This window comes from Hemitrygon akajei, chromosome 4, assembly GCF_048418815.1.
Source record: "Hemitrygon akajei chromosome 4, sHemAka1.3, whole genome shotgun sequence".
NCBI classification, from domain to species: domain Eukaryota; kingdom Metazoa; phylum Chordata; class Chondrichthyes; order Myliobatiformes; family Dasyatidae; genus Hemitrygon; species Hemitrygon akajei.
This window is the reverse complement of record NC_133127.1, coordinates 56,003,851-56,029,398: the sequence shown is the minus strand read 5'-3', so window position 1 is coordinate 56,029,398 and position 25,548 is coordinate 56,003,851. Positions and strand designations below refer to the sequence as shown.

The following is a 25,548-nucleotide window of genomic DNA, read 5'->3' as shown; positions in this document are numbered from 1 at the left end:
AATGTGATTAGTGCAAATGGGTGCTTGATGTTTGGTGCAGAGAAACCAAACATGGTGGGCTCAAAGACCTGTTTCTATGATGTTCAACTCTCTGAGAATTTCTAGTAACTATGATTTTTAAAGTAAGCCCAGGAATTGTGGCTGCTTATTATTTTTGGTTTCCCTTTGTTACTCTACATTTCTTTTCAAATAAAATTTAGGAAAAGAGGTACTTAAATAGTAAATGCGTAAGTTGGAAGCTGTCTTGTATTTAGTATGTTTGGTTGACAGGTTGTAGATTAAAGTTCTTGACTTATATTGCAGATCATTTGACAATGTCAAGTGCTTTGGTCATTTGTATAGGTGACATGATTTGAATCATTTCTAAGCAAAGTGAAGGGTAAACATTATGTACAGAACAGCTGTTGATAAGGGGTTGTTCATTACCTGGGAAAAATAGACCAGTATTATGTGCAAATGCGTGGCACTGACTTCAATGGAACTGAATCATGAAAATGTCCTAAAACACATGACGTCGACTGTGTGTGCTCATGTTGAGCAAGTGGCCAAAAACAAAACTCTGTCCCACTCAAATCTACATTGATGGAACCTCCTTATAAATGGGGGGGGGGGGGGGGGAACTGGTTAAGTAGAGAAATTATTTGGTGAAATAAATCTTGCATTTTGAAAAAGTGTAGGATTTTAATAATGGCATGAATCAAGGAATAGAAGTGTTCCACAGTTACAAAAATGTAGGGAGGCAATGGCACTCTGATAATACTGAACTCTATCCAGTGAGGATATAGCAAGGACATGTGGTGAACTAGATTCCTGATTTTATTTGTTGATCCCTCTCTACCAGCACAGTGATTTTGTTAAATCAGAACTGGGGCAAATTAGGTATAAACTTGTATGATGTACCACAGCACACTCTGTTTACTTTCTCAGTACACCAGGCAAAGGTACTGTATACTTATCTGTAAGAAGGTCATCCCTTATTTGTCCATTTTGAGGCTTGGACAAAAGCTGGATGTGATGTCTATTTTGTTGACAGTGTCAAGAATGTAATGATCCATTGCCATCAGTGCAGTCTCACATGTGCTTCATCATAGAATCACAGATTCATACTATACAGAAACAAGTCCAAATCAAAAAGGCAGTGTCCATCACTAAGGATTCTCATCACCCAGGACATGCCCTCTTCTCATTGCTACCATCAGGGAGAACGCACAGAAGCCTGATTCACACACTCAACAATTCAGAAACAGCTCATTTCCTTCTGCCATCTGATTTCTGAATGGGCATTGAACCCATGAACACTATCTCATGAGTTTTTAATTTCTATTTTTTTGCTCTCCTTATTTACTTTAACTGTTTAATATGGATATACTTACTGTAAATCAGGTTTTTCTCTATTACTATGCACTGCATTGTACTACTGCTACAAAGTTAATAAATTTCACAACATATGCCAGTGATATTAAACCGATTCTGTCTGAGCCCATCAAATATCTGCTCTCTGGCACCCATCTATGCTAGCCTGATTTTCCAGCTGATAGCCTCTCCTGACCTGGGCATCGGAGGCCATCGAAGTGTTTGCCTAAATGCAACTTAAATGTTGTGAGAATAGTTGCATGCACCACCCCCAGGCTGTACACTGCAGATTCTACCCTTTGTCTGGGTGAAGAAAACTCTTTCTTGTCTCCCATCCAAACCTTTTACCCCTTATCTTAAACCTATACCTTCCATTACAACCACCCCTATTACTGTGAAATATTTCTTACTGTCTAATTTAGGCAGTTTCTCATCAGAGCTGAAGTACTCCATTGTATGCAGCATCCTGGATAATCTCTGCACACTACACTCCACTTTAGCTGCGGTTTGTGCAATATATCATAATAGTAGTATTACTTCCCTGCTCAGACAAATGAAGACAAGTATCCCATAAGCTTTTATCACTATCTTATCTCCCTGTGCTGCCAACTACTGGTATCCTTGAAGTTGTACACCAAGGCCCATCTGTTCCTTAGTACTCTTAAGGGTCTTGGCATTCAATATATATGTGCTAGATTTATTGGTTCTCCCAAAAGAGAAATGATTGTTTCTGCTTTGAGGGGCAATATACAGTAAGTGTGCATGTTACAATGGCCAAGTTTTATAATGCAAGAGTGCCAGTTGTTCCATGGGAGCTTAGCAGTTAGCACAACGCTAATACAGCTAGGAGTCATCGGAATTCGGAGTTAAGTTCTGGCGCTGTCTCCAAGGAGTTTGTACTTTCTCCCCATGACTGCATGGGTATACTCCAGGTTTCCTGTGCTCTGGTTTCCTCCCACAGTCTAAAGATGTACCAGTTGGTAGGTTAACTGGTCATTGTAAATTAATCCTGTGATTGGATTAGCATTAAATAGGTGGGTTGCTGGGCAGCGTGGTGTGTTGGGCCGGAAAGGCCTGTTCTATGCTGTATCTCTAAATAAAATAAATTTAAAAATTAAATAAAATAAAATAAGAACCTTCCGTGCATAAACACCTTTCAAAGTGCTCCACAGGAGCAGCAGCAAATTAAATTTGATGATCATATAAGAAGTATATCATTGTTTAGGAATGTTATGCAGTTGTAACAATGAAGGGTAATTGACCTCTAAAATTCATGCCCAAAACAGGGTGTAAAATCCTTCCACTCCTCCAGCCCATGGTCAATGCGTGTCTAGTGACAGAAGTAGATAACCATTTTAATGTATATAGGTTTCATAGATCTATTTAGTTAATACACTGGGACCTTGCAACAGCTCTCATGTGAGAATGTGGAGGTGCCAACAGTATGAATGATGTGAATCCCAGTCAAAATCATGGGTGATGGGTGACCATTCCGAGACACTTAGTGTTCAGTAATGGCAGTTACCTCCATAGCAGGTTACCAGTGTGGAATGAACAACAAATGGAATGTAGCAATCCAATACAAGATGTGAAGTGGTTTTGCCTATTCCTTATTTTCTGGGGTCTATTGCCTAAAGCATTGAAAACATATCAAGCAATTTTAAACTAATCATTATTTATTAAGTTGCAGTTTGAAATTCTTACATTTTTCTAACTTTATTGAATTGGTTGTAGTTTTCTTATTCTGCATTAATACAATATTTTGGTTTGCCTTGTAATTTTATTTTGAGTATGTGTTAAACTATTTTAGTTTATGTATTGTGTTTCTCCCCCTCTACCTTCCTCACCACCCACATACTTCCAAAATTCTCCTTCTGTTTATTTGGAAGTGTAAGTAAAACTCTTTATTGAAACTTTAAAAAGAATCAATACGTAGAAAGAATACCTTCACTGATTAAAGTTCCCCTCTGTTCTTCGATAATTTAAAATCAGTTTTACTTTTAGTGACTGCAGACCCTGGATAGCTTCACTGGTTGTATTTCATAATGCTTTGCTCTTCTTTGTAACCTCATCTATCCAGGCTTATTCAGCTAAAACAAAATACAAAAAGAAAGAGGTTTTAACCTGCATAAAACCAACTTTCAAATATGGAGTTTGCATGTCATGGTTAAAAAATAAATTTCTTGTGATTGCAATGCAAAGTTAGATCAACAAAGAGACTGCATTTGGGATACAGCTTCGAAAAACAGGTTTTCTCTCATTCATTCAGACCTTCTGTAAAGAAGTTGTGCTGTGTAATATTAGCATGCTCTGTTCTTTCATGAAATTGCATTGGCTGCTGCCATTCTTATGTTTTAGCTCAAGAAATAGAAATAATGTCTTTGGTCACAAACACAAATGTATACATATTGTCATACTATAGCATACTATGTGCACAGTTTCATTAACTACAATAAATTCAACTGGGCAAGAGGTAACAATAACGTGATAATTCTTTTGTGCAGATAACAGTCAAAATATATATTTCTCTCAAAGAATTGTTTAGATTTTGCACATTAGTATCGTGCAGTTCAATTTAAACCTGTTTGTATTTCAGGGAACTTTTTTACAAAATAAAACGATCATAGATTTTTCAAATATTTCTTTGTTTGCACCCACAGTTAGATACAGCTCATCTTTAAAGATTTTGATTTGTTGTACTTTAATTTTTTAATGCATTTTTTTCTTGTTTCTTGCTATTCTGTATATTTTAGGATTCAAAATGGGTGGAAGATAAACAGTTCCTTTTTAGAAGCAACCAGGAACTGGTTGAGAAGGTAAGAAATATAATAATAATAGTATTTTCACACACTTCATTAATTGTACACTTTTCACTCCAGCCCTTGCTTAATCTCTTGTGCAGACAATTAGCATAATTGTGACAGACAGAATTAATGATTGGAAATGGCGTGAAAACCATTGAGAATCATGGTTGATTGAAATAAGATAGCTTGTCAATAGTGAACAGTTGCTTATATGAGCCATTTTAGTGTTTTTCTTATGGAGGTCTCACTTCTTGATGGTTTGCAATTGTCACTGGTCCTCTTCAGATTACATTGACTGACTGATGTGTACATATGAGCGAGTGTGGGATGAATTTCCTGCCTACTGTGGGGTTGCAGGCATCTTCTGCCAGGGTTGCTTGGGTGGCATGGCTTGATAGACCTACTCTGCACTGTATTGCGAAATAAATAAATTTAGGTAGGCTCTAACCTGATAACATGAACATTGAATTCTCCAACTTCTGATAATTTCTCCTTTCCTCCCCCCCCCCCCCACCTTTCCCCTCGCCATTTTCTCTCTTCAGCCATTCCATTCTGGTTACCACCTCACTCCCTCTCTTCTCCTCCCCCAGCCTCATGACTTGCCCATCACCTCTATCTAGTTCTCTTCCTCCTTCCTCCTATTCCTTTTATTCCATTCTCTCCTATTATTTTCCTCATTCTACAGGCCTTCTTCCATCTATTATCTCCCAGCTTCTTACATAATCCCCAACTTCTCACCTTCCCCTGCAACTGGTTTCACCCATCACCTACCAGTTTGCATTCCCCCCTTCTTATCCTAGCATCTGCCCCATTTCTTTCTAGCCCTGCTGAAGAGTCTTGGCCCGAAGTGTCAACTGGTTATTTCCCTCCACAGATGCTGTGTGACCTGCTGATTTGTTCCAATATTTTGTGTGTGTTATTTAACATTTTCAGTATCTGAAGTCTCTTTATGTGTCTGGGAATATCATTTTGTGCTGCTTTGTGCATTCAGTTTTCAGGATGTACCCAAAATGATCAAAGCCAATATTTCTTGTTCTTAAGAGGATAAAGGTTCTTATTCCAAGTCAACTAGCAGTTAGGAAGCAACTGAATGACTTACCAAACTATTCTAGAGTCAATTATATTCCTGAGGGGCCAGAGTCACATAATGACCATGCCTTGCAGAAGGTAACAAATTTTTCCCTTGAAAAACATCAGTGGACCACATAAATTTTTATGACTGTCTTCATGATTACCCTTACTGAAGCATGTTTTCTTTAACATTACAAATTATTTAACTGGTTGAAATTAAATTCTAAGGCTTCTCTGGTATGAGTAATCTGATCAATTAATTGATAGTTCAGTTTCCTTATTCTGATTGCTGTGACATCTATCCCCAAAATCTTTTACAGTGCCATAGATCTATTTTCCCCAGCTGTCATTACAAGCTGTGTGAAGGCATTGAATTTGAGTCTTTTATGTGTTATCTTCTGAGCATCAGGCAGGCTTATGGCACTCTTTTGAAACATATGTTGTTGAAAACCTGCTTGTGTTCTTTTTCGAGTTAATAACAACTGAACTTAAATGTAATATTTTTTTCAATTTATGGTGAATGAATGAAATACTGTTTTATGTCAAAGCATTTTTAATTATTTCTCTTGAATGATCCTTGGGAGATTTTCCAACCAAGAATAATTGGATAGCGATGTGATATAGCAGCATATAGACATACATGCACTGCAGACCATAGGTTCAAGGTCAGAGATGAAAGCTTCAAAATCAACCTTATTTTTGTGACTGAAAACAGATTCCAAGTATCTATTGTGAATCTTTTACTCATTTTATTGGTGCACACTGATCAGTGTCTTGGTAAGTTTAAGGGAAATCATACTGAATTTTTAAAAATTGGTATGAATTGCTGTTGTCACTTCAAAGGCTCCAACAAATTTTCCAAACTGTGAATGATTTTCCCTCTAACAGAATGTTTTTTAAAATTCCATCAAAGGTCATAGAAATTCAGTTATATCAGATTTCATTAAAGTTCTGGGTTATCATTGAACTAGATTTTCCAGCTTTATAAGAGCTGCATAATCAGGCTGGAGATTCATGCTTCAAAATCCTGAAGACCATTGATTATTATTATTACTGTGATTATGTGCAGGGAAATCCCCTTAAATTTTCATAGTGTCACATTTGGTGAATAAAGAATTAATGTAACCTGCATTAGATAGGTTCCAAATTATTTATATGTGCTTCTAATTTTCTTTCAGATTCATAAATTGGAACTTGAAGAACTCAGACTGCAGAATGAGGTGCAAGATGCAAAAGACCAGAATGAGTTGCTGGAGTTCAGAATCTTGGAGCTTGAAGTAAGGCATTCCATTGGTAAAGTGTCAAATGGAGCGGAAGTGTGTGAACCAAAAAGGAGAACCTTTGTGCTTTGATGCATTGTGCGGCCACTTGTCCCACAGCGTTAATGAACACTGCCTTTTATTGATGCACAGTTGTGTAATTTTGGAAGAGATGAAAAGCTGTTTTACTGCCTGGAGTTTTGATGCCAGAGGAAGTCTTTGAATATATTACAAGATTTTAGCAGACAATTGAGATGTATAAATAGATTATAATTTATATAAATAGATTATAATTTTTTTTGGAGATTTAATAAAGCTATTTTGTTTTTGCTACTACTTGCATTCATCATTTATGTTTCATAACCTTACATCGCTCATCATATTCACATACTTTGAATCTGCTTTTGTTATGCATATTATGTTTATAACACACTCATTTCACTTCAGGTTTTTATTTTACTTTGAAGAATCTGGTAGAAAACCAGGAGCTTCCTATCCTGGCCACATTGATCTATACATGACTGGAATGTATTCTATATTCCTTCCAGTGCTGGAGCTGCAAAGAGGCTGGGAAAGTATAATACGGCAATATAACCTATGAGTTTGGTGCAACTGCTTTAAAAATAACTGTGATGCTGAGAAAGAATGCTGCTGGCTTGTCAAAAGCAAAGAATATTTGATTCAACAACAAAAGGGTATCACTCTTTGTGATCCATATTTGGAATTCATGATCTGTTTGCACCAGAAGTTACTTTGCAGTATATCCATCACATTGTTTGATACCATCACTTCTCCAAATACGTTGTTTGATTGTTGATTTGTACTAATGTTGTTGCTCTGTACAATAAAATGAACATTCATTCTGACACAAACCATGTAGTTCAAAGCTATACAGGATCACTAACCTGAAAGATTTGTTTTATTTTTTTGTTGCATAAGCTTATGCGATCTATTATTTGGCAATCATTTTGGGAACCGCGCTGCTTTTCCAAGATTCTACCGAAATCCACTTAGTTCCAAAATCCTTGTTTTTCCATCTGGTTCATTTCAGTAGCACCATTCTTCCATAAGAAAGTTGCAAAGTAAGTATTGAAAGTAGAAATGAGATAATAGCATCAAGTATTTAGAAAATTACTGAAGCTGATGCTTCCAGTTATTGTTAAATCCTCAAACTACAGTTTCCAAATAATCTTGCTGAAAACTATGATTTTCTGTATTTAAAAAACTTATAATTATATGAGTTAGCTTTCTGTCAAGCTAGTGTGTTTAGAGCTGTGTTCTATTCTTTTAAATATCTACTGTTGTGTAAAATAGTCTATTTTTCAGGGAAACTGACCAGACCTTTTTTAATATTAATATTGTACAATATTATATTTCGTTTGAATTTGGAGTGAAATTTATTTCACAGCTGTTAGTATGTTTCAATGCTTTTTTGTAGAGTTCTAGTTCTTTGGCATGGCTTTCTTTCATCTCTATTTCTGTAATGTCAAATTGATCAGATGTATTTCCCCTTTGTAGGAGCGGGAGCGAAGGTCACCAGCTTACAACTTGCACATATCAGCTTTTTCCGAGAGTGGAAGTGCCCTTCAGCTTTATTGTCAGCAAGAAGGCATTAAGGTGAGCTCGATAGCTGTTAGAGTCTAATTTTGTGTATGGTCTGGAGACATTAACCTTGACTGCCCCATGCAGTTTGATGTGTGGAGACTTATACATTTCAACCATTTGCTAAGTGTGGCAAGAAAAGCTGCCTTTTGTATTATGCAAGACTTCGAGATATTCAGAGACTGTGTATATCCTGATCCTCTTAGAACTCAACTCAAATTCACATGAATTGGTTAGAATTTGTGTCCTATTAATGCATAGATATTTGACCGTGAACTATCAGGTGATCCTATATTAATCCAACAAGTCCACAAAAGATGTCAAAGTTCCTTCACCAGTTCCCCTAAGCCGACATGAGTGTTTATAACTAGTTGGTACCATACTTTGGGAGAAATTTGATGTGCTAATTAGCTGGCACATATCCTCACTATTAGTAGTGATTAGAGTCAAATGTACATCATTTGCTGCTTGCTTTGGGCTGACCAAAAGCCATGAAGGTGCTTTATAAATGTGAGTCCTTTTCCCTTCTTTATCCCTGACCAGGGGCCAGTAATGAGTGGACTGTCCAGGTGTAATTGGATTTTGGAGCCAGATCTCATTGCAACCAAATGGAGCTTAATGTGAAAGTTTGGTTGATAACACTACTGTGAAGCACCTTTGCACTTTTTCCTACTCTAAAGGATTTCTAAAAATATTAATGCTTTATTGATTCTGCCAATAATTTCTTCTCTGCTTTCTCCAGGAAGAGGGATGATACTTGACCCCTGCCCTCTAGCTGTTTGGGATACACTGAGAAGGTCCCTAGGTCATCCAGGGAAATCTTCCCTTGTGTCTTTGAAATTCTTTAGAAGAATAGAGAATTAACCAGCTCTTCTTTCATTTTTTTTAAATGCCAGAGGCTAAAGATTTCTGTGAGATGTTTCAATCCCTGGAGGATTAAGCTTTATATGGAGTGACAGCATGACATGATACAATATGAATGACTCACAATGTGATGTTCCCAATAAAAGAGTCTCTCACAGTTAGACCAAAAAAGGCATATATCAAAGAAAAAAACAATTAACATTAAATTCTCTGTCACACCATAAAGATTACCATTACATTACCCTTAGTTTTAATTAACTGATTAGTCCTTTTGATATTCCAGTCATTGCAAAGATCAAATTCTTTATTAATAATGTGAATCCTTTCTTTCAGGATGTAGTAATTCCTGACCTAATGAAGAAACTTGATATCCTAGGAGATAATGGGGTAAGACTAATTCAGACAGTTGAACTCTGCCTGGAGCTTTTACATCATGCTTAATTCCGAGCATTGTTTGTGCTTCCATGTCATCTGCGATCTCTTTGTTATTTAATTGGAGTTAAAGCAGGGTAAACGATATTGCAATACTGTCTTCTTAAATGCTCTCAAATAACTAAGTAAATAATTACATCTGAAGTGAAACACTTTAGTTTTACGACATTGAGGGTTTCTTAGGTCAAGCGTCATACAACAGCAATGGGTCAGAAATCTTTTTACTTTACCCAGTACATTTCCTACCCAACTTGCAAATGCTGACTTGTATACAGCTCATTCGTAGGAACAAGCATTTGGAAGGCTGGCAGTTTGGTTCAGCTAGTTGTTGTGGGACTGCAGGCATCTTCTGCCTTGTGATAATTTGGTTTCTGCTGCATTTCTTACTTGCAAACAGTCCGTTCTTTCAGCAGTCTGCAAGAAGAAACTGTGATCTTAACCTAGGGAGGACCTGCAATGTTGCTTTTCTATATATTTCCCTATTCTTGTTGCCCTCAAACCCTTAGCCCAGGTCACTGTGTTATTTTTGGACAGTCTTGACAGTGATTGAAAATTGTATTTTCTGATACTTTTTTAAAAGTTTTAAAGAATTTTCTAAACTCTCTCAGTTTGGTATAAAAGCTTAACTGGTATTTTTACAAAGAAGGATCCTGATTCACTTTGATCTGAAATTTGTTCCTCAAACAATATCATACAGCACATATTTTCTGGAGGTAATCTTATTGCTATTTCTGTGACTTGCACAAGTTATTTAATACTTATTTACTTATATTTAATATTTCTTGAGATACAGTACAGAATAGGCTTTTCTGGCCCTTTGAGCCACGCTGCCCAGCAATTCCTGATTTAATCCTAGTCTAACCATGGGACAATTTACTATGATCAATTAACCTACTAACCAGTACATCTTTGGACTGAGGAAGGAAACTGGAGCACCTGGAGGAAACCCACATGGTCACGGGGAAGATGTACAAACTCCTTACAAGCAGCTGCAGGAATTGAACCCAGATCGCCTGTACAGTAAAATATTGTGCTAACCGCTAAATTGCTTGAGACATTTCCTAGACAATAATAGTGACTTTTCTTTTGTGCAGTTTTCTGGACATATACCCCTTTAGGATGTCCTAATTTGTTTTCAATTGGACTTAAAGGACATACTTTGACATGTTATATGTATAATATGCATTTTTGCTCAGTTTATGTAGAGTTAAATTTGAGATGATCCATAGCAAAGACGAGCATCTAACTGAATGTTCATTTTGTTTGATCTTCTTGCCAAGTCACAAAGGCTGTGTCTTTAGAATCTGAATGATGCTCTGGTAAACTCAGTTTCAATCTTTTGTTGATCTTTTATATTTCAGAACCTGAGAAACGAAGAACAGGTTGCAGTAATTCAAGCTCGTACTGTGCTTTCACTCTGTGAGAAGGTACACATTCAATTCGTGATTGTTTAGGGAAGCAAGAGGTGCTTTTATCTCTTGGCACTGTTCAGCTTCGATTACTCTTTGTCCTAAAATAAAGGTTGACGATCCTTTATATCCATCATCAATCTCAGTAGAATACTATTTTGGAGGGGTTTTGAAAAGTATAATTGGTGATAATGAATAATGATGTAATTTTGTTTCCTTGTTTCCCACTGAGCAGACTGCTGAGCACTCAGCATCTTTAAATTATTTAAATAGATGAATATTCTTGAGAACTATTCCTGCGTTGACACCAAGGTTAATTGGGTTGCAGGCTAAGGATTCCTGTTGTTCCAATATCAACCCCTGACATTAGGTGCACATACAATTACCACCTGTGACCTGCAGGACCTGAGTTCAAGTTCGTACACACTTGTGCAAACCCGGGTGATTTGGAGGTCAACATTAAGTGCTGGGTGCACATTAATTTGTGTGTCAGGATTAAGTGTAATTTTTTGGTATGCAAGTAGAGGCTGAGGGCTGTACAGACTCTTAATTTGTGCAAACTACTGTATACAACAAATTGCTGATGAGTATACCACTGTTAACTCACGTTGAGTCTAAACGTCAGCTGCTTGGCTTCAGTGTTCAAGCACCTTTTTATGTTTTTGAATTTATGGATTAACCAGCTGCATGGGTTGTAATTGACCATTGGGTCATGGAGTGATGCTGGGAGCCAAGGACATTGGTCACCAACAAAACAGCCATTATTTTTATCATTTCACTACAAAACTCGATCAGCTCTGATCAGCAAGAGATCATGTTGGAATAAATATGCATGACCCAATTTGATGCGTTGTATGTTGAGTATTATTTTATTGACTATTTTCTATCTATTATGTGTCTGTTCATCCAACTCATGACTTCTAGTACTAGGTTTGAGAATAATTCCTGCTGTATGACCACTGGTTTCTACTCAACATCAAGGAATTGAATTCATCAGAAAGGTTTTGACAATGGCCCATTTGTAACTCTTTAATTCTTAAGCTTGTATTTTCATGATTACTGTCACTTTTCCTGCCTCAGCAGCTTTTAATGCAGTAAAGTATCCCAAGTCGCTAACTAGAGCATCATTGAACAAAATTTGACACTAAACCACATAAAGAAATATTAGCAAATGACCAAATATTCAATAAGAGAGCTGGATATGAAGGAATACCTTACAAAAGAGAGAAATGGAAATGTAGGGGGAGTTTTGGAGCCAGTTGTGGAAATTAAAGTACACGTACAGTGGTGGAATGTTCAGAAGTGATAAATCGAGGTAGCATAAGGAACAGTGAAGGTGGTAGGTTGTCTTGCTGGAGGAGGTTGTGGAAATAAAGAAGGATGTGAAAATTAGAATCAGTGCCATCCACAACATCCACCATAAGCATGACTACCTGGTGGTCAAGCATTTTAATTCTGATTTCTGTTCCGACGTGTTGATCCATAGCCACCCTCAGGCTGGAGGAACAACATCTTATATTTCATCCGGGTACCCTCCAATTGGATGGCATGAATATCAATTTCTCCTTCCAGTGAACAAGTATACCCCCCCATTCCTCTATTCCCCACACTGACTGTTCACTTCTTCTCACCTGCCTATTACTTACCCCAGGTCCACTCCTCATTCCCTTTCTCCTATTGTCCACTGGAGGTGGATTGGTGAATGGAAAAATGGAATGACTTAACTTCCCAGAATATAGGTTCAGCATATTTTTATCATAATAGTGGAGGCTGGGCAGGGAAGCTGAGGAAGTCCAATCTAGAAATGTAATAAAGGCATGGTTGGGAGTTTCAGCAGTAGACTTGTTGAGACAAAAGCATTCATATTGGGAGTCTTAGTGATTCAGAAGAATATATGGTCAATGGTTCAGCCTGGTCAATAGGACACAGAGTTTGCAAACTGCCTGGCTTAGCCTGGATAGATACTAGAGCCTTGTGGACCTTCTAGCTATGTTGGCTTTTGAATGAATACTTAACTTCTATTTGATTGATGCCAGCAAATTCATTTAAGCAGTTGGATGAAGTACACTAATTAAAGCAAAGCCCAGATATTTGGTTTCTTTATGATATTCATTTTGTTAAACCTTTCTATTACCCAGCTGAACAGCTTTACTGACCAGCTTTCTTATTGGTCTATGTGGCATAGTTTTTCTCCAAATATTGACATTACGAAGAGGTCAGATTCCAATCTTCAAGCAAAGAGTATCGATGATACACCATTTGTTTGTTAATCTGTTACAGAATGAAGCTCCATGCCATGAACCTCTCTTGGGTCAAATGCCCCAAACTTCTAGCATTGACATTCTACCTGTGCTCATCAAAAGTGTACAAGATGCAGTCATAGTTGCCAAGAATACATTAGAAGACATGGTAGTAATGAGTTTGTAGAGCTGTTGCCACAGTACTCCAGCAATCCAGACAATGGTGTTGTCTGTGTGGAGTTTGCATGTTCTCCCTGTGACCATATCAGTTTTACCCAGGTGCTCCAGTTTCCTCTCCACATCCTAAAGATGTGGGTTAATATATTAATTGGGTAACATAACTTATCCCTAGTGTGCAAGTGAATGAAGAATCTGGGCAGAGTAAAACTGGATTATTGTAAATGGATGCTTGATAGTTAGCATAGACTTGTTGGCCTAAAGACCTATTTTCCATACTGCATGACTCGATAACTAAGGGGATTTTTCTCCAATGGTCTGGTTAGAGGTTTGGTATGTGTTAAACATTGCTAGGAACTCTTAAATCCAACAATATTTACATATTTTTTTCTGTTCATTATCATGTTACCTTGTAGAGCACTTGTTGTGGAAGATTTTTAATCTTGATTATGACAGAAATTCTCAGTAGCAAGATTTGATATTCAGTAGAATTCAAGTTGTTGTTCTCTTCACCATTTTTTGTGTTAGTAGTCTTCCCAGGTCTTCTGGCGATTTATTATGATTCCTACTCCCTGCAAAAACTGCAAAGAAAAGTGGTGTAGATGAAAAAGTTCATGCCAACATTTGGATGCATAAAGTTGTGATTTAACCTTGAGCTAACTGTCATGTAATTCTCAATTACACACAACCAGAAAATTACCCCGTGCATTACTTTGGAAAATAAAATAATTTTGAAGGGGCAGGTCTTCTGTTGCCCCAAAAATAAGAGTGCCCCTGCATCTGTACCTCACACTTTCCACCATTAATCCCTCATTTAATTCCACTGGGAGTCCAGAGCAGGTGAGTTGTATGTTTTATCACAGAGTTGTATGTGTCATCATTGATACTCATGGATGCTTTGACAGCTGGTGTGTCTCCACATTCAGCCTCCTCCTCCCCAATTCCACAACCACCCAGCCATTAATGGTTAGGGTAATCGAATGTGAAAGTTTTTGACAGTAACAAATATTTAGTAACATTCAAGGGTATGTAAAGTATTAAAATATTATTTTCCACTCGACTAGAATGCATGCATATGTTGTAAGTTAAATGATTAAAAGTAACAGCTAAATAACAAGAAAATAATAACTTACCGTTCTACCGCTCATTTGCACTGCATTTGATCAAGCTTATGTCAGGTTTAAACTAGCCCAAAAGCTGGGAAACCAGTGGAGTGACACACTGCCAAATTGGTTTCAGTGCGAAGTTCATTGGTGCAGTATAGGAGCAGATGCTGCTGGCCTAGGTCAACATTGGTATGTGGAGTCTGGGACTGCTCATGGATTACACGGGTAAGTGCCTCAGTTATCAGAGGCATTGGGGCTGAAAACATCCAAATATTGCAAGAACATATTAAAGATCAGTGACTTTCATGAAGGTGGTTCAGCTCAAGGGTTAACGCTGAAACGTTGATTTTCAGCAAGATTTTCTGATCAACAGCAAAGCGATTGTGGTTACAGCTGACCTTGAAGGAAGATGGAAATGTGGAGATCTAGCCATTTCTGTAATATGGACTTATCAGTTTTCTAAATAAAATGTTGCCTGGTATCTGTTTAGTAAGATCCTGGATGTAGAGTAGTGGTGATGTCATCATGTCAAAGAATCAACAAATCTGGAGTGAAAATGCACAACATATTAAAATAACTATTAAAATATTATAAATAGCTCTAAATAAAGAAGGCAATTCTGAGCAAAAAACTGCAGTAGAACCTCAGTAGAATAAAGAGCGAGGAACTGGTGTTTTATCCCACCACGATTACACTAAATCTCTGATAGAGCAATTCTCTAGTTATATCCACTGACCCTTTCTATGTTGCCTTACAAATTTCCCTTGACCATATATTTATCAAATTGCCATTTCAAGGCCAATATGGAACCTGCCTCCAGCACATCCGCAAGCAGTATGTCACAGATTCCAACCAGAAACGCTGTAAAAAGAAACTTTCCCTCAGCTCTTTAGCTTTGTCTTCTATCTGTGGCTGCTCATCCTTGATCCTTCACCTGCCACTAGAGCAGTCGTTGTTTTAAATACTTCTATTCAATTTCCAGTCGGCCTTTTTAACAAGTAAAACAGTCCCAATCTGTCCAATCTCTTGTAACCACAGTTCCTCATCCTCAGAACCATTCTTGCAAGTCTGTTCTGGATTCTCTCTGATACCTATACAGGTATATCCTTCCTGTAATTTGGCAACCAACATTGAATACCAGTGTTTTGTAACAGTTCAGTATAGCTTCTCTATTTTTGTATGCTGCCTATATTGATAAACCAGAGTTGTGTATGCATTTGAAACTGTTTTCTTGACCTGCACTGCCCCAAAACTTTGTCCACAAATTTTGTCCCTTGCTATCCTTTTGCTCTTAGTATATCTGTAGGATCCCTTAGGATTCTCCTTCACCTTGTCTGCTAGAGCAACTGTGTGTCTTTTAGCCCTTCTGATTTCTTTCTTAAGTGTTCTCTTGCATTTCTAATACTCCAAAAGCCCCTTATTTGTTCCTACCTGCCTATACCTGAAATGCACCTTTTTTTTTTCTTAACCAGGGCCTCAATTTCTCATGAAAACCAAGGTTCCCTACACCTGTTATCTTTGCCTTTTATTCTGACAGGCACATACAAGCTTTGAACTCTCAGAATTTCACTTTTGAAGGCTTCCCACTTACCAAGTACACCATTGCCAGAAAAAGCCTGTCCCAATACACACTTTCCAGATCCTTTCTGCTGCCATAAAAATTGGACAATCTCCAATTTAGAATTGAAGATCAGACCTATTCTTTTCCATAATTACCTTGCAACTAATGGGATTATGATCACTATATACATAATGTTGCCCTACACAAACTTCTGTCACCTGCCTTGTCTCATTCCCTAATAGGAGATCTCGTACTGCACTCTTTCCATTTGGCACTTACAGTGCTTATAAAAAGTATTCAACCCCTTTGGAAGTTTTCATGTTTTATTGTTTTACACCATTGAATCTCAGTGCATTTAATTTAGCTTTTTTGACACTGATAAACAGAAAAAAATTCTTTCATATCAAAAGTGAAAATACTTCCCTACAAAGTGATCTAGATTAATTACAAATACAAACCACAAAATAATTGATTGCATACGTATTTATCCCCTTTAGTATGACAAACCAAATCATCACTGGTGCTGCCAATTCATTTTAGAAGTAACATAATTAGTTAAATGGAGATCACCGTGTGAAATCAAGGTTTTTCAATTGATTGTAGCAAAAATACACATGTATTTGGATGGTCCAATTGCTGGTGAGTCAGTATCCTGGCAAAAACTACACCATGATGACAAAAGAACACTCCAAGCAGCTCTGCAAAAAAGTTATTGAAAAGCACAAGTACAGTTAAGCCAATCATCAAGAAGTGGGAAGAATATGGCACAGCTGTAGATTTGCCTAGAGCATGTTGTCCTCAAAAACTGAGTGACCGTGCAAGAAGGGGACTAGTGAGGGAGACCTATGACAACTTTGGAGGAGTTACAAGCTTCAGTAGCTGAGATGGGAGAGACTACACATACAACATCTGTTGCCCAGGTGCTTCACCAGTGACAGCTTTATGAGAATGTGGCAAAGAGAAAGCCACTGTTAGAAAAAAACCTCACATGAAGCATAGTGTGGCTGCATCATGCTGTGGGATTGTTTCACTGCAGCAGGCTTGTGAAGGTAGAGGATAAAATGAATGCAGCAAAATCTAATGCAGTCTGCAAGAGAACTGCAACTTGAAAGAAGATTTGTTTTCCAGCATGGCAATGACTCCAAGCATAAAGCCAAAGTTACACAGGCATGGTTTAAAAACAACAAAGTTAATGTCCTGGAGTGGCGAAGTCAGAGTCCGGTCCTCGATCCAATTGAGAATTTGTGGCTGGACTTGAAAAAAGCTGTTCACTCAAGATCCTCATGCAATCTTACAGAGCTTGAGCAGTTTTGTAAAGAAGAATGAGGAAAAATTGCAGTGATCATATGTACAAAGATGATACAGACCTGTTATTCCCTGTTTCTGCATTTTCAAACAGTGAAATGAGGCCTTTCCAAACACAAGGTGACTTGATGACAAAATTAAGCCATTTCTCTTTCTATTACTGGATTACCTCAAACGAACACATTCGCATCACCCGATGAGATAAGCTTTAAGCACACCTTACACACCAGATTAGATCTCCAGCAGCTAACCATCCAGTAGCAAATTTACACAAAGCAAGAGGCCATGAAACATCAGGCTGTGGAAGTTTGCTGCCAAAGGCAAAGTCTACACGACCATCTCTCGGTAAGAAAACTGGCTACCGGCTATCATTCTGCATTGTCACAGTCAAGGAGCAGAGCAGAAGATGACAGACATATGAATTGTCAGGTGACATTTGGATCATATACATCAGTGAACTGTTGGGAATTCCAGGGAAACTATAGAAGTGTCCTCTGCCGATGAAGTCAACATTCCAGCAGGTGAACCAATGGACGCTTTATTAAGAGGAGATTCACAGTCCACTGACCTTGACATCAGCTAAACAGGAAGGCACAGACAAGGAAGATGTACCCCCCCCCCCCACCCCCAGCATGGTGTCCACAAGCGTGCACCAGCCAGTTGACCACTACCAAGCAGGATAGACATTGTGGTGAACTACATATACCTGTCTGGACACGCCCCCCTGCTGACTGCTCCTGTGGCTCCTCCCACTGACCGTGACTCCTCCCACAGACCCCGGTATAAATGCGATTGGGGCCTGAGCCTTGCCCGCAGTCTCCAGGATGTAGCATGGTGGTCAATTGCTGCTTGTTCTTTCTTCCAGTCAATAAAAGCCGATACCTTGCCTCACGTCTCAGAGAGTTATTGATGGTGCATCAATTTTATTGACTGGAAGTTTTAAAACATGGAAAGTATTTTACATCCAGAAAAATTAGATTTGGACCCCCAAACTCCAGAAGCAGCTCTTGTCTTTGTACTCTGGCTTGCATGCTTCCAATCATACTTGGAGGAGGTTCGTGCGACTGAGCCCGCTATTATGCACAGAATTCTCCTCTCGAGGGTCACCCCGAAAGTTTACTCACTTATCAGGGACCTGCCGACCTACCAAGGGGCACTGGATGCCCTCAAAAGACAGTACCTGCAGCCGGTGAACACCGTCTATGCAAGACATCGCTTAGCGACGCGGCACAGCGACCTGACGAGACGAGCGCAGTGTTTTTCCGAGCCCTACAGACACTCGTGCAAACTTGCGACTGCAGGGGACTGACGGCGGAACAACATGCGGAGCTGCTAGTACGAGACGCCTTCATTACGGGGATCAGGTCAGTGTACGTGCGCCAACAGCTGCTGGAAAATGCTGATCTTACCTTACGCTCGGCGATCGAGATGGCCGACATGCTGGAGGCTGCTCTGCACAACGCTGACGCTGTCCAGCTGCGCGATCCCCCGCCGGTCCCATGGACACCTCAGACCCCGCCACCCGTGAGTGAATTCACCAACACAGCTGCCAGTTGCGAGTCCACGAACTCCCTGAACCCGACCACAGCTGCTGCCAGTCGCAAGTCCGCGCAGTGTTACTTCTGCGGACTCGAAAAGCACCCCCGAAAACGCTGCCCGGCCCGAGAAGCGACCTGCTCCAGCTGCGGGAAGAAGGGTCTGTAAGTCTGAACCATGAGCGGGGACGGGCAGCGCTGCGTGTGAGGCATGGGGGCCGCCATCTTGCCTGCCCGCCTCGTGCGAGGCATGGGGGCCGCCATCTTTGTCGACACCACCTCGCACCGCCCCCTACCCACCGGTGCTTACCGGGCACCAAGACGGCGTTTCAACTCTGGCCTCCGTAACCCTCGACCAAAGCGCCCCACACCAGCTTGCAAGGTCAATGATGGACGTCCTGGTGGAGGGGCACAGGACTAGCTGCCTGTTTGACACGGGCAGCACTGAGAGTTTTACTCACCCGGACACGGTGCAACGCTGCGAACTCGTGACATGGCCGGTAAGCCAGAGGGTCACCATGGCTTCTGGGTCGCATTCCACAGACATCCGGGTGGGCTGTGTAGTGACATTGGTGGTGCAGGGCACAGAATATCAGAACTTTGCGCTACTGGTCATGCCTCAACTGTGCGCGCCTGTGCTATTGGGGCTCGACTTCCAGAGCCACCTCGAAAGTGTGACTATGGCATATGACGGGCCCCTCCCACGACTCACTGTCAGGAATCCTCAGTTTAGTGGGACTTCGTCATATACCCTGCTACTGAGCACACACACACACCAACCCGCGCATCCCACCCAACACCACGCCGACAGCTGTGCTACTGACACCACTTGCAGCCTCTCCACCCTCAAGATCCCTCCCCCACCGCTGTTTGCCAACCTGACCCCCGACTGTAAACCTGTGGCAACTAAAAGCAGGAGGTACAGCGCGGGGGACAGGGCCTTCATTCTGTCGGAGGTGCAGCGGCTACTCAGGGAGGGGATCATTGAGCCAAGCACAAGTCCTTGGAGGGCCCAGGTGGTTGTTGTTCGGACCGGGCAGAAAAATAGGATGGTTGTGAACTATAGTCAGACCATCAATAGGTTCATGCAGCTTGACGCGTACCTCCTACCCCGCATCGCGGATATGGTCAACCAGATAGCTCAGTACAAGGTGTACTCGACAATAGATCTGAAATCCGCTTACCATCAGCTCCCCATCCGCCCAGAGGACTGCCCCTACACCGCCTTCAAGGTGGGCGGCAGGCTCTATCACTTCCTGTGCGTCCCCTTCGGTGTCACAAATGGTGTCTCTGTCTTCCAGAGGGAAGTGGACCGGATGGTGGACCAGTCCCAACTGAAGGCCACATTTCCCTATCTGGATAATATCACCATCTGTGGTCGCGACTGGTGGGATCACAACGCCAACCTCCAACAATTTTTCCAAGTGTCCAAAGCCCTGAACCTTACTTATAACAGGGACAAGTGCATGTTCGGAACCACCCGACTCGCTATCCTTGGGTATGTTGTGGAAAACGGGGTCATTGGCCCTGATCCCGACCGTATGCGCCCCCTGTTAGAACTCCCTCTTCCCACCACCCTCAGAGCCCTCAGACGGTGCCTGGGCTTCTTTTCCTATTACACCCAATGGGTCCCCCATTACGCAGACAAGGCCCGCCCCCTGGTCAAGTCTACCACTTTTCCCCTCTCTGCTGAGGCCTGCGCGGCCTTCAGCTGCATTAAAGGGGACATTGCCAAAGCAATGATGCATGCGGTGGACGAGACCATTCCCTTCCAAGTAGAGAGTGACGCCTCTGATTTCGCGCTGGCTGCTACCCTCAATCAGGCAGGCAGGCCAGTAGCATTCTTCTCTCGTACCCTTTTAAGCCCTGAAATTCGGCACTCCGCGGTGGAGAAAGAAGCCCAGGCCATAGTGGAAGCTATTAGGCACTGGAGGCACTATCTCGCCGGCAAAAGGTTCACCTTGCTGACTGACCAGCGCTCAGTTGCGTTCGTGCTCAGCAACCAACAGCGGGGCAAATTCAAAAATGATAAAATTTTGCGGTGGAGAATAGAACTCTCCACCTATAACTATGATATCCTGTACTGGCCTGGAAGGCTCAATGAGCCCCCTGATGCTCTATCCCGGGGAGCGTGTGCCAGCGCACAGCTCGACCAGCTATACACCCTCCATGCACATCTTTGCCACCCGGGGGTCACCCGATTTTACCATTTCGTGAAAGCCCGGAACCTGCTGTACTCCCTTGAGGACATCAGGACGATGACCAGGGACTGCCAAGTCTGCGCAGAGTGCAAACCGTACTTCTACCGTCCTGAAAAGGCGCAACTTATCAAGGCCACCCGCCCCTTTGAGCGACTGAGTGTTGACTTTAAGGGCCCCCTTCCCTCCACCGACCGCAATGTCTACTTTCTCAACATTATCGACGAGTACTCGCGGTTCCCCTTTGTCATCCCCTGCCCCGACACCACTGCCACGTTCGTCATAAAAGCCCTGCGCCAGCTCTTCACTCTGTTCGAATATCCCTGCTATATCCACAGTGATAGAGGGTCCTCCTTTATGAGTGACGAGTTGCGCCGGTTCCTGCTAGCTAGGGGCATTGCTACTAGTAGGACCACGAGCTATAATCCCCAGGGAAATGGACAGCTGGAGAGGGAGAATGCCACAGTGTGGAAGGCGACACTTTTAGCCCTTAAGTCAAAAGGGTTGCCGGACTCTCGATTGCAGGAGGTCCTCCCCGAGGCACTCCACTCTATCCGCTCCCTGTTATGTACGTCCACCAATGCCACCCCTCACGAGCGCCTATTTTCTTTTCCCAGGAAATCTGCCATTGGGACCACCCTACCGGCTTGGCTGACATTCCCAGGGCCAGTGCTGCTCCGGAAACATGTGAGGAGCAATAAATACTCCCCGCTGGTCGAGAGGGTTCACCTTCTACATGCGAACCCCCAGTATGCCTACGTGGTCTTACCTGATGGGCGGGAGGACACGGTCTCCGTCCGCGACCTGGCGCCCGCAGGAGCAGCAGACCACTACCCCGAACACTCCACGGTAACTATGAACCCTGTACCTGAGGTGACACCACGCACACCGAGCCCTACACACACTCCTCACGACACTCCTATACCGGGCGTCTCGCACGCGCATATACCAGGCGCCTCACACATGCATGAGGGATCACTGATGCCTAGTGGGCTGACACCTCCAGTTAGGCCAGAACCAGCACAACCACCGTCTCCAGTGCAATCACCTCCGGCACCTGTGCAATCACCATCACCGGCACCTGTGCAATCACCACCACCGGCATCTGTGCAATCACCACCGGCACCTGTGCAATCACCACCTCCGGCACCTGTGCAATCACCACCGGCACCTGTGCAATCACCACCTCCGGCACCTGTGCAATCACCACCAGCACCTGTGCAATCACCACCACCGGCATCTGTGCAATCACAGCTGGTGCTACGTAGATCGCAGCGACAGATTCGACCACCTGATCGACTTAACCTGTAAATATACTTGTCAGAAACTTCGTCCCATGGGGACTCTCTTTTAAAACAAAGTGGGGGTGAATGTGGTGAACTACATATACCTGTCTGGACACGCCCCCCTGCTGACTGCTCCTGTGGCTCCTCCCACTGACCGTGGCTCCTCCCACAGACCCCGGTATAAAGGCGATTGGGGCCTGAGCCCTGCCTGTCAGTCTCCAGGATGTAGCATGGTGGTCAATTGCTGCTTGTTCTTTCTTCCAGTCAATAAAAGCCGGTATCTTGACTTCACGTCTCAGAGAGTTATTGATGGTGCATCAGACATTTTGTCATTTTTCTCAGTTTACCTTACTTATTCCCTTCATCTGTAGTTCCCATCAATACGGAGCAGGGACATTCCATATCATATCGATTGTGAAGTTGTGATGAATGCACACGTGGTCAATTGCTTGTGCGGCAAATTCAATGGGCCTCTGATGTGCAGGCGGGCACTCTCTTTTGGCAGCAGGCTTTCGAGTGCACATATCTTATGTCTTGGTGGGCCTGGCTTGTAGCGCCAACACTGCAAGTTACCCAATGTGTACCGTTACTAACATGACTCAGTAAAAGTGTTTAATCATACTGCTCCATTGTCATTCTTGCCCTGTGGATATGTAAAACAGATGACTGTAGATTCCCACAGCGGCCTGTGTGGAAAAACTGACTGCACACAGGCAGTGGCTAAAGAGTAGGGCTTTAGAGATAAGGACAACAAAGAAATGGTCACGGGAGACAGAGAAGTAGCTACGGGATTGCTTTGACTTGGTAAACTGGTCCACGTCCAAGGATCATCAGAGGACCTGAACAAGTATGCCACAGTTGTCTCAGACCTTATAAAAACAGTAGTACACAAGTGTGTCTCCACAAAATCATTCAAAGCCTTCCCTAACCAGAAGCCCTGGTTGAAACCTGAGATCTGCAATCTGCTGAGGACCAGATCAGTGCCATTCAGGTCTGCCAACCATGCTACAAACAAGAGGTCCAGGTACAATCTCCATCTTACTTCTGAAGTGCCAATTCCGGATCACATTTGAATCACTGAAGCATGCTCAACAGCTGTGGCAAGGCTTGAATGATATCACTTCCTACAAAGTGAAACCAAGAGACATTGGTGACAGCAAGGCTTCACTCCAGGTGAGCGCAATACTTTTATACTCGCTTTGATCATCAAAACATGTAGGTACCTTTACGAACTCCCACAGCCTCCGATGACCCTGTGAATTCAGTCTCTGAAGCTGACGTCAACTCCTGCTCCCGAGAAGTGACTTGGATCCACTCCAATTTGCCTATTGTCACAACATGTCAACACCAGATGCCATTTCATTGCCTCTTCACACAATCTGAGAACATCTGGACCATGAAGGTGCACATCAACATACGCTTCATTGACTAGAGCCTGGCATTCAATACTATCATCCCCTCAAAAGCTACAAGTCCCTGGATGTAAAATCCTCCTTGTTCCAATGGATCTTCAGTTTCCTCATTTGCACATCTCTGTCAGTTTGGATTGAATTCCAATTAGACTTTTATTTCTTACATCCTTCTCACAACATGGGGGAGTAAAAAATCTTATGTTGCATCTCTGTCAGAATGTACAAGCAATAAGGAAGAGAAATGCGGGAGGATATTGCCCAAACACTAGGACTATATACATTATATGCAATCAGGTCAATGTGTATTGACCAATCTGAGTGGCCTGGTGTAAGAAGCTGTCCTGGACCTTATTGGTCCTGGCTTTAATGCTGTGGTACTGCTCATCAGATGGAAATGCTGAACAGTTTGTGCTTGGGGTGGCTGGAGTCCCTCATGATCCTCCGGGCCCTTTTTATACACCTGCTCCTGTAAACGTCCTAAATTGAGGACAGTTTACATCCACAGATGCACAGATACATTCTTAGATTGGCAACATTTCCTCCAAAATCTCACCCAGCACAGATGCGCCACAAGGCTGTATGCTCAGCCACCTGTTCTACTCACTTTATGCTTATGACTGTGAGGTTAAGCACAACTTTAATAGCATATTTAAGTTTGCCAACAACACCACTGTGACATTGGCAAAAGTGGTGACAAATCAGCATATAGGAGGAAGATTGAAAATCTGGCTGTGTGGTGCCACAACAACTACCTCTCATTCAAGGTTAGCAAGATCAAAGAGATGATAATTGACTTCAAGAGGAGGAAACCAGAGGTCCATGAGCCAGACCTCATCAGGGGATCAGAGGTGGAAAGGATTAGCAACTTTAAATGCTCTGCTGTTATCATTTCAGAGTATCTGCCCTGGGCCCAGCACCTAAGTGCCATTACAAAGAAAGCATGGCAATGCCTCTACATTCTTAGAAGTTTGTGAAGATTTGGCATGTTATCTAAAACTTTGACAAACTTCTATAGGTGTGTGGTAGAGAGTATATTGACTGATTGCATCACAGCCTCATACAGAAAAGCCTATAAAAGCTGGTGGATATGGCTCAGTGCATCGCTGTTAAAGCCTTCCCACTACTGAGCACATCTATATGGAGCACTGTCACAAGAAGGCAGCATCCATCATTAAGGACCCCAACCATCCAGGCCATACCCTTTTCACATTGCTGACATCAAAAGGCAGCATAGGAGCCTCATGACCTGCTTCACAAGGTTCAGGAACATCTATTACCTCTCCTCTGTCAGGCACTTCAGCCAGAGGTTTTATCTTTACTCAACTTCACTTGCCCCATCAATGAACTCTTCCCATATTTTACAGACTGACCTTCATAGTCTCTTCTTCTCATGTTCTTGATACTTATGGCTCATTTACTTATTATTATTATTATTATTATTATTATTGTGATTATTTCTTTTTTTCTTTCTTTTTCTATTTGCATTTTGTTGTCTTCTGCACACTTTTCATTTGCCCTGTTCTTTCATTGATTCTATTATGGCTCCTAAATAAAGCATGACTTACATTTAAAAGAGCAGTTGAAATAGCTGTATTGATGGAAACTGCAGACAGAGATGCAATTGAGTTGCAGTCAAGAATGAAAGTGGCCGTGAACAAAATTGCAACATCTAAACAGAATTCTGCCTGGCCAAACAAATAGAGTTAACATTGTGGCAGGGGCACACATACACCAGAAAAATGCAGGTTTAAAGGCAAAACTTTCAGAAAATGCAAGAACGTAGGACACACACAAAGAGAATGTCAGGTAAATGAAAACAAATGGACTGCAGTTGGAAGAGAAAATGTTGCAGTTTCAAATAGAGCACTAATCTGCATGTTATTGATAAAAAATCTGATATTGATTTGAGAGACACAGGGCTGAGTAGCCTTAAG

At 41.7% G+C, this 25,548-nt stretch overlaps 1 protein-coding gene across 5 annotated transcripts in view; it reads left to right on the top strand.

The window, feature by feature from the left end:
• The window catches only part of LOC140726365 (janus kinase and microtubule-interacting protein 1-like), a 395,420-nt gene that overhangs the window by 311,124 nt on the left and 58,748 nt on the right, over positions 1-25,548 (top strand). For all 5 annotated transcript variants that reach the window (XM_073042649.1, XM_073042647.1, XM_073042648.1 and 2 more), the window contains 5 exons: positions 4,107-4,169; positions 6,407-6,505; positions 8,006-8,104; positions 9,287-9,340; positions 10,747-10,812. In XM_073042649.1, the coding sequence (XP_072898750.1) occupies positions 4,107-4,169; positions 6,407-6,505; positions 8,006-8,104; positions 9,287-9,340; positions 10,747-10,812 (381 nt within the window). The remainder of the gene's footprint in view (positions 1-4,106; positions 4,170-6,406; positions 6,506-8,005; positions 8,105-9,286; positions 9,341-10,746; positions 10,813-25,548) is intronic.